At 53.3% G+C, this 12314-nt stretch overlaps 1 protein-coding gene across 1 annotated transcript; it reads left to right on the plus strand.

Annotated features, from left to right (window-relative positions):
- The first annotated feature begins 2359 nt into the window (after positions 1-2359).
- LOC123440106 (transcription factor RAX2-like) lies at positions 2360-4164 on the plus strand. Its single transcript, XM_045116686.1, has 3 exons — positions 2360-2744; positions 2933-3062; positions 3211-4164. The coding sequence occupies exons 1-3, from the start codon at positions 2609-2611 to the stop codon at positions 3833-3835; spliced, it is 891 nt and encodes a 296-aa protein (XP_044972621.1). The 5' UTR covers positions 2360-2608; the 3' UTR covers positions 3836-4164.
- The last annotated feature ends 8150 nt before the right edge of the window (positions 4165-12314 follow it).

Raw genomic sequence — 12314 nt, forward strand, 5'->3', positions numbered from 1 at the left:
ACGGCAATGACGGGCGCGGGCGCTGCAAGGGCGGGCGTGGGCAAGGCGGCCGCGCGGCAAGGCACACACCCGTGCCTCAACAGTAGGCGGCAAGGCTCGCGGCGGTGTGCTCGTGGACGGACGGCACGCGGCACCAAATCGGGTGGTCCGGCTCCCTGCACTTTGCTGACACCTCCGATGACTGCAAGTTTAGCTACGCCAACACGTGCTCTGCTCACCGGCGGAGAGCGTTTGGGAAGCCGGCATCGTCCGCGGGAGAAGTGTGCGGCGAGGTTGGAGGTACTCCGGCACGTGCGGGCAGGCGGCCATGTCTCCCGCCGACGAGGCAGCCATGCTGGCCGTGGTGCTTTGATGTAAGTATAATTGTTAACTACTCCCTCCGATCACCTTTTAGAGATTTTACTATAGACTAGATACAGAGCAAAATGAGTGAATCTACATCCTAAAATACATCCGTATGTAGTTTGTAGTGGAATTTCTAAAAGGTCTTATATTTAGAAACGAAGGGAGTACTAATCACTATACGAATCAGGCAACCAAACACCGAATGAAAATTGCTTCACGATGACAAGACATCATATGCAGGAAACCAAATAACTTGACAACATCATTTTTTACCTTGTCTTCTCATAGCCTGGCTCGTTTTCATCTCTCAGCCAGCCCTGCTGAGAAATGTAACCAAACACGCCCGAAATCTCATGAGAGCATGTTACCGTATCTCCACAACGATGACCTGTAACTCTTCTCAGTCCACATGACAGCGAAGATGTATAATCTGCAAGCGCACAAAGTTCACCAGAACAGCGTGCCAACGGAAATTTCAAACACACACACACATCATAATCTCCCGTAAAAGAAATACTAGCATGGGACGACCCCAACAAACCACATGTGAATCTGTTGCGACGTACTTCATTTTTAAGCATTTAGTCAGGTCCTCATAGTCCAACTCTTTGAAAGCTGTCGGAACAGAAACAATAGTCAAAGCTACTAGAACCGCAGGCGCCTGAGAGCAGCGGCATCTTCCCTTCTTCTTGCCACCGTTTTCTTGTTAGAGATGGATGTGATCTTATAATAATACGGCCTTGGCACCACTGTGTCTCGTGTCGTGCACTAGCATGATTGCCGTCTTCTTCCCCTCTCCCCGGCCAAGAAAGAAGCAATGGTCAATGCGCCGCCCATGCATGCAGTTTGAGTTCGTGATGTCAAACGGAGTCGGTGTAACTGCATGCAAATTACCGGGTGCTCCTCTGGTCTCACCCAAGCTCGTGAGTCAGAGCGCTTGACCGCCTGGGTTTATAATTAGAAACTCTGACGCTCCCGGCCTTCCTCGGCCGAAAGCGTCGCCAAAGTATTCGTACGGCCATGCCCCTATGCCCTTTGTTTAGAACGGTGCTTATCTGCATGCATGGGCACGAGTTTGACAAGCAAAGCAGCATCACTGCGTTTTTCGTGGATCAGGGACGACGGAGCAGCGTCACCGCGTTCCCCTGACCCAAGAGCTGACGCGCTCATCACAAGCCACAGTTGGATTTTAGTAGATTTCACATTTCAGAGATCGGTCAGCTTAGCTATACTGTCGTGGAGAGAATATATATATATTCAGTTGGGAAGATCGGTGCTCCATGGCTCCATGGCTCCTTGCATGCATGCTCAACTCAACTGCTCCCCTCTCGATCGGTTTCAGCCCTGCGTCAGTTTGACTCTGCAACTGGAATCCGTGACCGCATGCGACATTTCATCAGAATTTCAGTGCACCACACACGGGATCGGCATGACGTCGGCCATGAAACGCAGAGAAACTCCAGCGGCTGCTGCTAACCACGCGTCTTCCGTCCGATCGATCCACCGAGAGAGAGAAAACCCCGAAATGTGGAGCGCATTTGGCACGAAACGCAGACGGACCGCATCGCAGCGCACAGCACAGCAGCTTCCCGGATGGATTTTTCTAAGGACGTCTCCTCCGCGTGACCACCGAGCAAGCAACAAGTGGTGGATCGTCGCGCGCAAAGTACAGACGGGGGAATTATAGTATGACCACCTGACGCCCAGGCCCAGAAGTAGAACGCAAGCGACCCCCCGAAATCAGACGGCAGTCAACAGCAGCAACCCGATAATACGCGCGCGAAACCAAGTTTATTTCCGGTTGTAGCCACGCTGGAATACGGCCATGGAGCAGAACGATGCTACGGTCGAGGGGAGAGGAGAGGGGACAGAGACGGCGTCGTCGCGATAATGGTCGTACTACGTAGGTACGCGACCCCACCCCCCCACCCACCCGACCCCCCTGATTGCTCAGACGCCCAGTATAAAACGCGCGCTCCCTCCCTCCCTGCAAGCCTACTAGCCTTGGCTGCCTTCCATTCCATCAACGCCTGCAGCAACACCGCGAGCCCTCAACGCACACCACCACCCACAAGACCAAGCTCGCCGCTACGCGGAGGAAGGTTCGATCGGTCCATCGTACGCCCTGTCGTGCCGCAGCGGCAGCGGCAGCGGCGACGAGGGGCTTCCTGGTCGCCGGAGGGCGTGTGTTTGTTTGGGCGGATTTGGGTGGGGAATTCGTTCGGTGGCGTGGTGGTGATAGCTAGAGCGAGAGGGAGAAGGGATGGGGCGTGCGCCGTGCTGTGACAAGGCGAGCGTGAAGAGGGGGCCGTGGTCGCCGGAGGAGGACGAGCTGCTGCGGAACTACGTCCGGAGCCACGGAGCCGTCGGCAACTGGATCGCGCTCCCGCAGAAAGCAGGTACGTGTGGGTGTGGCTGCGGCGAGTGCTACAGTCGTCGCCGCCCCGGCCGGAGCTAGCCTAGCTAGCCTGCCGGTGCTGGGGACGGACCGATCGCTGCCGGCGGCGTCTTTTTGTAACCGGGGGAAGTAAAGCCGGCCAGCGAGCTTTTCCATGGTTGCTAAGCTTTGACGTACGTGCGCGCGCAGGGCTTAACCGGTGCGGGAAGAGCTGCCGGCTGAGGTGGCTCAACTACCTCCGGCCGGACATCAAGCACGGCGGCTACACCGAGCAGGAGGACATGGTCATCTGCTCCCTCTACAACTCCATCGGAAGCAGGTAAATTGATTTAGCTGAGCTGAGCGCATATGCAGTGGATCGCATGCAAATTCCGAAGCTGCCATTCCTTGCAGCCTATTATGTCTTGCAGTATGTCACGTACGTAGTAATCAATCGATCGTCTCTGGTGTGTGTGCCCAACCTGCAGGTGGTCGATCATCGCGTCCAAGCTTCCCGGCAGGACGGACAACGATGTCAAGAACTACTGGAACACCAAGCTCAAGAAGAAGGCCATGGCCATGCACCAGCAGCAGTACCACCACCACCACAACGGCACCGCCGGCCGGGGACATGCCCGCGGCGCTACGATCGCCACGCCGCCGCCCGCCCCGCAGAGCCAATGCGCATCATACATGCAGCCGTCGCCGGCGTCCGCCTCGTCCGCCGTCACCACCGCGAGCGGCGACGCGGGGAGCTTCGGCGCCATGTACTCCCCATCCCACCAGGCGACTCTCGGTCACTACAACGTCAACGCCGCGGCGCCGCTCGCCGAATTCTCGCCCATGCCGACGCCGGCCGCGGCCAACAGCTGGGCCATCAACATGGCCTTCGAGGACATGTTCTTGCCCGAGCTCGTCGGGGGCGGCGACTTCTCGCAGGCAGACCTGTTCGGCGGGTTCGGGGCGTCGCTGCTGCAAGTGCAGGACAGCAGGGCGTCGTCCCTCCAGGAGCTCTCCGCTTGCTACTTCCCCAACGCGCAGGCGGAGATGTGGGCGGCCGCCGCCGACCATGTCAAGCCGCCGGGCGCCGGCCTGTGCCCCAGCCTCACATGAGAAACGAATCAAGCCACTAATGTTGCTGCATCCATGTCGTTGATCGCTCTAGTTACTGGCACCGCCATGTCTCTATTTTCTGTGTCCATGAGATGGGTTGATTATTACATGTACATTACTATCTTATCCGCCACTGCTATGTCATAGAGGAGCTAGATTTGGATTCCCAATTTGCTTGGTTGCCACTGTTGGGTTCTGCCTACCAAGTAGTACCAACCATGCAGTCCGATCACTGTGCAAGCTTGAGTTAGTGCGATCGATGTGACCTGGACATGGCTATGTCAAATCCTCCGTGGAGATTGATTTGGTAAAGTAGTTCTTGCGCCCAAGTCCGCCTCTAGTCTTAGTAGCCAATCACCAGTAGTGAGAGACTATCATCGTTTTATCAATTCACATGGTGCACTTTCCCTATATAAAAATTTCTTATTCATGGTGCACATATGCTTGGTCCGATCGAGCTATGGGCGTCTACGATGACATGTAAATTTGCTTTCGCATTCGTATTCGAACGGATCACATCGAAGGCCGTCATTCAACATTATCCGTATATATTTTAAAATTCATTTTATATAAATCGAATGATATTTATTATATTTTAAACATACATTAACTAAGAGATATAATTTTAAACATACTTGAGCTAATCATCTAATCTAAATGGCCTCCGACGTCTGTTCCCCGTGTCCCCTGGTGAGCCCCGAGAACCGAATCTTCGGCTCTTGCCTTCGTCTTTTTTGGTTCTGCCTCAACGCTCTCCCGCTCTGCCTCCACTGCAACAGCACCTAGTCGACCACTGATGATAAGCCCGCCAAGCTTAGCTTCAACGGAAGGGAAGAAGTGGTGCCCTTCTTGGAACCCGAGCGACGACAACAGACCATGCACTACTCTTTCTCGTTGTCGACGGCACCTGCGGACGTGTCGACTTTGTGGTCGTGGCACAGGGGTGTGGTCTTGGTAAAGCCGGGGTTGACCTCCTCGTCGTCGATCTTGTCCCGTACCTCATCCGCCGCCTCGTCCATCTCCTCGTAGGCGGCCTCTAGTTATGCCTGACGCTAGTTGTACTGCGAGCACTTGAGGCAGATCTCACGGGCAAGACGGTAGGACTCGAGCAACTCTGTCACGTCCGTGCACGGCGCGATGGCCCTCTTGACAGCGAGCTGCTCCTCTGCTTGATGGTGCCCCTCGAGGAGCTCGAGGTTGTATGCCTGGTTGGCCAGCGCCTGATGGAACTGCTCCTCCCGCACCATGTCCATATAGTTAGCACGGGCCTCATCGATGGTCATGCTATCATGCACCGGCGAGCAGTATTGCGCCGGCTCGTCCTCACCCGCGTCCTTCAATGCGACATCGTCGGCCTCCGTCTGTCCGCCGGTCTACCAACCAACAACAACGGTGGCAATCTCCTTCTTCTGCTCCAACAACAGTTCGTCTCAGAGGTTTTTGAGCGCGTGGAGGCCATGGTGAGAGTGGTGCGGAGAGAAAAAAGGGACCGTATGAGGATGACTCAGGCTATGAACGGGGCTTGAATTTATATATCGGGGCTATGGCAATCGTGGGCGGCAGACGAACGAACGGAGTGGTGTCGGACTAGGTTCCTCGGCAACCTCGTGTCCTTAATGTAGGGCGATGCCCGGCCGCGGTGTCGTTCGAATGCGGAGCAGTCACGTGCACCGGGAAACGACATGGGCGACGCTCTCTCGGATGATGTGTTATTTTAATGCCGACAAGCCGCGTCCGTTTTGTCCGGATTTAAATATAGTACCGACGTTTTGCAGCAGCGTTTTTCAGCCCTGTTTGTTTCAGAAGTCCCGGGACTTTTTTTAGTCCTAACTTAAAAGTCTCTAGTCCCTACCCGTTTGTTTCCAGGGACTAAATAGGGACTAGAGGTCATTAAATGGCATGTAAAAAGACCATGATAACCTTAGTAATGTAGTAGTAGTTATTAAATGACATGCTAAAAGTAGGGGCATTGTTGGAAAAGTGCCAAAAAAGTCCCAAAAAGACCCTCTTATAGGGACTTCTCCAAATAATCCCAAATACCCCTTTTAGTCCCTAAAAGTCCCTCCTGTTTATTTCACATGAGACTTTTTGAGACTTTTTTTAGTCCCTACATCAAAAAGTCCCTGGAAACAAACACCCTGTTCATTTTAAATGGAAAGCGTGTGGGGACGAAAGATGAAGGTTTGTGTAGGTCATGACAAGTTAAAAACGGACTTGACAGTGGTCCGAACACCCACAAAATCATCTTTGTCTTCGATTTTGCGAGGAAAATGTATCCCCCACAAAACCATCTTTGTCTTTGATTTTGCGAGGGAAATATACCCGGACCGCCGAACGAGCTGATATAAGACTGTGTTAGAGGTGCCTTAATTAAGCTACGGAAGGGGCAACGAGAAGCGCATGATGTACTGCGCAGGTTCTTGGATGACGGCGACGAACTGAAGCTGGGCCGGGGCGATGCCGTGTGTACGTGTGCGCGATGGACCAGGTCGATCCATCGATCATGGGGCTCGCATGGGCAGCAGCCAGTGTCATGCACGGACCCCGGCCGTTAACCGATCGATCATGGAGCGAGGCGAAGAAAGATGCACCCAGCTAGCAGGCGTGTGGATGCAAGCGAGCAACCGGACGGATGATTAGATTAGATTCTCCTTCTCCATGTAGCAAGCCAATCACCACGCATTTGAATATTTGATTGATTACTCGACTCGACCCCCGCCAAAAAAGATAAGTGCTACTATTTGATTACTCCAGTCTATATTACTCTATCTATGTATATGTATGTCCATCGGCCTGGTCCGCTGAAGCACATGGGCAATGGATTAAGGCGCTAGTACCAAGATTGTTAAGTGCTAGTACTACCAGTAGTCACGTTTAGTTAGGCGTGCTGCCCCGTTTTTCCATGGGGATTCGGGAAGGCGTGTGCTTGGTTTCGACGACACACTTGCGCATGCAAAGCCGCGAGAGCAAAGTGACCATGTCCAACTCAAGTTACTATGGAGATGAACGTGTCAAATCTCAAGTGCCGCCCTCCTGCCGGGTTCGAAGAAACTTCCTGCTTCCCTCGCCACACATCGCCATGGATAATAAGGGCTCTCTCCCTCCCTCTCGCGCCCGTCGATCCCTGTTCCAGATCGCAAGGAACCAGCCGCAACTTTCACGGCATACGACGCCCCTAGAAGCTCCCTAGTGACGCCACCAATCATCGCCGCATCATCATCGCCATATAATAAGATTTGAACCAGCATTTTACTCGACCGTACTGGCTAGCCTAGTCGCGCGCATATAAATTTCTATCCTTTGTGGCGCGTCGCATCGGAGCTTGGGGCGCGCGATGTGGATGGATGGGGCTAGGATTATTTTTCTGCTGGGCGGACGGACCCGGCGCGGTCGGTGTCAAAGTGGGAGGTCAGCACGCGCCCGCCGCTGACATTGCGCTGAAGGGAAGGTTCGGTCCGGTCCGGTCCGGACTGGCCCGTGACGCATGCGCGTACGCGTCGGTCGCTCGGTCGGTCCGTCGGTCCAGCGTTGCACACATCATGTCGCACCGCGCCGCGCTGCTTGGTCCGAGTCCTGGGTTTAGCATCTCATCGGCATGGGATCGCCATGATTTTTGGGCATTGTCACGTCTCGCCCTCACGCACGTCACGGGGGCAGACCACATGGCCCTGGTGCGTACTTCTATATGCACATACTCTAGGTTAAATCCATGTCTGGTTAACTACAAGGTCGTGCTAATTCTTAAAAGGAAAAAACTGAGAAAAACTACAAGATCGTGCTCTAGGTCGTAAAAAGTGGTATACTACTCCCTCCATTCCTAAATATAAGTAGTTTTAGATATTTCATTAAAAGACTACATACGGATGTATATAGACATATTTTAAAATATAGATTCAACCATTTTATTTTATATATAGTCCACTAGTATAATCTTTAAAAAGACCTATATTTAGAAACGGAGGGCACTACTCTAGGTTAGTTTAGCCATGCATGGGTAATTAATAAAAGAATACAAAAAGGTTCGTGGCCTAATATGTAGCAGTCCCTTTCGGGATTGGACATGGTAAATGTATGCTGCTGCTACTCCTACACTAAGCTGGTCATTTGCCGTACGTACGTAGTACTTGTTGGGTAGTAGTTGAAGAAACATGCATGCTGTGGTACGTAGTGGTGTCCAGTTCATATCGTACGTACCAAAGCGCCCGGATTGCGCAGGGCAAGTCATCAATCGAGGGAAGTCCGTATGGATCGATCAGGCGTGAAACTGTACTTATTTTTTTGTTAAATTTAATGAAAGGCAACTGAAACAGTGCATGTCGCCCATCTGTTTGATAGAAAGTTGGAGATTGCTTTGCATGAGTAGTCTAAGTCATTCTTAGAAACTTGTACCATTTGGATTCTTGAGTGTACTGCCACACCTTGGTAGTCAAAAGCAGGCGGTTGGAGAAGTTTATCAAGTTCTTAGCCATTTTTTTGGCCTTCTTTTAGGTGCACAATCCTTAAAAAATGCGCGAAGTACGGGCAGTACACTAAGTGTAATTGTGTCTTTAATATTGTTTTCGTATTGATAACAAAATTTATAAGGGAGTACGGGCATCTTCAAAGCGGATCCTCAAACCATCGACATACGTTTCGACTTCGTCACAAAAGCCATCCAACATTGACATGTATTAGTCCGCTGAACGTTCAGACTACTTTTTCCGTAAGGTGAAACCAAACATAGGGTTTTGTGGAAGTCTGGACAGTAGCCACGTCGGTCTGTTATACCCATGCACATTGATACGTCTCAAACATATCTTTCTTTTTTAAGCCTCAAATCGTAGAACAAAATGTTCTCCGATATTTTTTATAAACCAATAGAAATTACAAGTACAAATCGAAGGATCTAAAAATTTAACCAATTCCTGTTCTAGGTATTAGAAACATGATATTACATATTATTGCCTATCTAACTTGTGAATCGGTGTGAATGTTTCTCTTTGATCTTGAATTTAAGAAGCTTTAAATATTGTTTGAGAAAATATCTCCATGCTTGAACGTTTTGCGTATGTGCTCTGAAGACTTTACCATTTCTCTGGATTCATATGTTCCAGCAGCCTAATATGGTTTACACGCTTTGTTAACCGGACCGGCACGTGTATAAAAGGGGGAAGTTTCTTGGTGGGTTTCCCTATTAAGTCAGCACCGGATCAAGATTAGAGACCCACCACAAGTAGAGAACAAAAAGCCTAAGAGTAGTGACCAACCATCTGCAAAAGGAGTAACAAAGCAAAGCGGAGAAAAGAAGGGGGAATGACGGGGGATAACCCCGGGGTAGGCTCATCGAGCCTACTCATTTGCCTTCTATATTGAAGGAAAAGCACAACTCTCTTCATGCAACCGAATTCCCCTGGCCAGCTAGGAAGCTTCTGCCGGCTAGGGACGAGACGGTCAACTTCTCCTCGCCAGCTAGGAATCACCTGCCGGCTAGGGGCGAGACGACTACCTCCTACTGGACGTCTGGAAGGCATCTACCGGCTAGAGGCGAGACGGCCGTTCCTAGGCCGGTTGGCGACGCCGCTAGCCGGCCAGGGAGCTCAAGTCACATCAGATCGTAGGTCATGATGAGACCCTATGACTAAAGCTGAATACGCGTCAGCGCAGGTATAGGATTGGAGCGCACGACAGGTACAGTGTCAGCGGCCATGCCGCTGACCTACTCCGGCTTCGATCCATCATCTCCGCACAGTGTCAGCCCGTCAAACACCCACTCCATTACCACACTCGGCGTGGGAACAGTGGAGACGGCCGTACTGGCAACCCATGACGAATCTCACAAGACGACGCCGGACGTACTACATGTGTCCTGCGTCGGACTTACGCGAGAGCTTCATTGGCTGGCTGGCGGGTCCCATAGCCAGATGGGACCTCGCAGCCGGCGGGCCCCTCCAGCGACAAGACAAGACCACTGTGGACCCCCTGGCCAGCCGGCGAGGCTGCCAGCGGGGTCCCACCTTTGTACTTTTATCCTTATTGTAGGTCGGTGGGTTCGTCTATAAAACCCCCCGACCCCCCTCCATGCAGAGGGTCGGCCAACTGTGCACACACACACACCCATACAGGAGAGGTAGTAGCGAGCCGGCAGCTCCTTCTTCCTCCTCCGTCGAACAACTCAAGGAGCACATTGTAATCACTCTGGTGCATTATACATTCCGATAGGACTAGGGGTGTTATCTCTACGGAGAGCCCCGAACCTGGGTACATCGTGCGTCCCTCGCTTGTACCAACCCCGTTCCCAGAGCCCGTCGGTGTCCCTTCGGTCTCCAACTTATATCTTTAGCCTACCCATGGCTTATGTCGTGAGTAAACACCGACATTTGGCGCCCAACGTGGGGCCGTCCGCGGCATCGGCCGGAGTTACGCTCTGGATGGGGCCCTTCGCTAACACCACTGGATGCCTCGCGTCCGGATCGATCAACATGCCCGTGGAGCCTTCCCTCGAGGAGGTTTTTGCGATGCTGGTTGATGTTCCAGTCCGTCTCATGGACTATGACGAGGAGTTTGACGATGAATCGCTCCCCAACATCGTCATCGCTACGGTTGCAAACCTCGGCGTCCTCTTCAGCAACTTGCGCCTCGACGATGAGCCTCGCTACCTCGGCGAGGGCATCGACATCGACAAGCTTTGCGCTAGCTTCAGCAGACTCTCCCTTGAGGAGGTGCCTGCACAGGACGAGTACCCTAGCGAGGTGCTTGTCTTCGGCGGTCCACCATCATCTGCGGGGTGTCTTGCCCATCGCCACATCGCTGTCGTCTCCAACCTCATGGAGGTGATGGTCATCGGCGGCAGCACCAGCAAGCCTCACGACAAGGCGTCAGCAAAGGCGGCTGACCCCACTGCGGGTGCTTCCGACACGCTTCATGCTGCCCTTGCCGGCTTGAAGACGCCTATATACACCTCTGCAAACCCACCGATGCTCGAGCCTCGCTCCAGGAGGCCCGTAGGTAGATACTGGAGGAGGGCATTGTCATAGCCGCTGCCAAGCGCCAGATGGAGGCCGCACAACGCAAGTATAACTCCTCTTATGGCCTTGCTCGAGCTGCTGATGGTCCTAGCCGGCTCGGTGCGGTCCGCGGCTGCGGCCGGGTCATTGCCGATATCTTAGGTGGCAAGCAGCCCATCTACGATACCCCCGCGGACAACTTGCGGGCTGCTCAGGCGGCTATGGCAGAAATGCCATGTTTGGAGGGCGAGGAGCGCGTCCTTTAAGAGAAGCGGGTCAAGGTTCTCCTTGACACTGCTAATGAGCAGCAGTCTCTTCTTGAGCCTGGTCATGCACAGTCGGTGTCTGCGGGAGCCGACCCCGGAGCGCACCGCAATCCCAGCGACCGTCATCATGCCGAGGGTTCTTACTTGCATCGCACTTCTGACCAGAAGGGCGAGGGAAGTCAAGAGAGGCGTTCTCAGCGCCAGAGCGAGCCATCTTCGGGCCGTCATCGTAGAGATGCTGGCGACGAGGGGGATTCGGTGCGTGAGGTTCCTCCCCCGAGGCGTCGGGAGGGGGCCAACGCTACAAGCTCCCACGACACCCTTCCGATCTCAGCCCGGATCGGCCCACGTGTCCCTCACAGCGACAACGATGCTTGCAGACGCATGAACCTCCTGGCGCACTCGGCCCTCCTTGAGGAGGATGGTCCCATTGGTCCGGCGTGCTTCGACCCCCGGATTCGAGGGGAGCCGTTTCCCAGTGGCTTCACTCTCCCTTGGGACACCCCAAGTACAACGGCACAACCAAGCCAGAAGACTGGCTGATCGACTACACCACCGCAGTCGGCATCGCTCGGGGCAACTGTTGGGGAACGTTGCATGGGAAACAAAAAATTTCCTACGCACACGAAGACCTATCATGGTGATGTTCATCTACGAGAGGGAGATCGGATCCACATACCCTTGTAGATCGCTAAGCGGAAGCGTTAATAAACGCGGTTGATGTAGTGGTACGTCTTCACGGTCCGTCCCTCGAACCGTCCCATGATCCGTCCCATGAACCGTCTCGCGATCCGTCACACGATCCATCCCGATCTAGGGCCGAACGGATGGCACCTCCGCGTTCAGCACACGTACAACTCGATGACGATCTCCGCCTTCTTGATCCAGAAAGAGAGACGGAGTAGTAGATGAGTTCTCCGGCAGCGTGGCGGCACGCCGATGTTGGTGATGATCTATTCCTGTAGGGCTCCGCCCGAGCTCCGCAGAAATCTAATCTAGAGGAAGAACTATGAGGTGTAGGTTTGAGTTGCACGTGGCAAAGTTGTGTCTCAAATAACCCTAAACCTCGAGTATATATAGGAGGAGCCAAGGGGCGGGGCAAAGCCCTAGGGCGCTGGCCAAAGAGGCCCTCCTTGGGTCGGCCGAAGTGGGAAGGGAAGAGTCCTTCACCAATCCCACTTGGATTAGGACTCCTTCCTTATTTTCCCACCCCTTTGGGTTTTCCACTTT

This window comes from Hordeum vulgare, chromosome 3H (assembly GCF_904849725.1).
Source record: "Hordeum vulgare subsp. vulgare chromosome 3H, MorexV3_pseudomolecules_assembly, whole genome shotgun sequence".
Lineage (NCBI taxonomy): Eukaryota > Viridiplantae > Streptophyta > Magnoliopsida > Poales > Poaceae > Hordeum > Hordeum vulgare.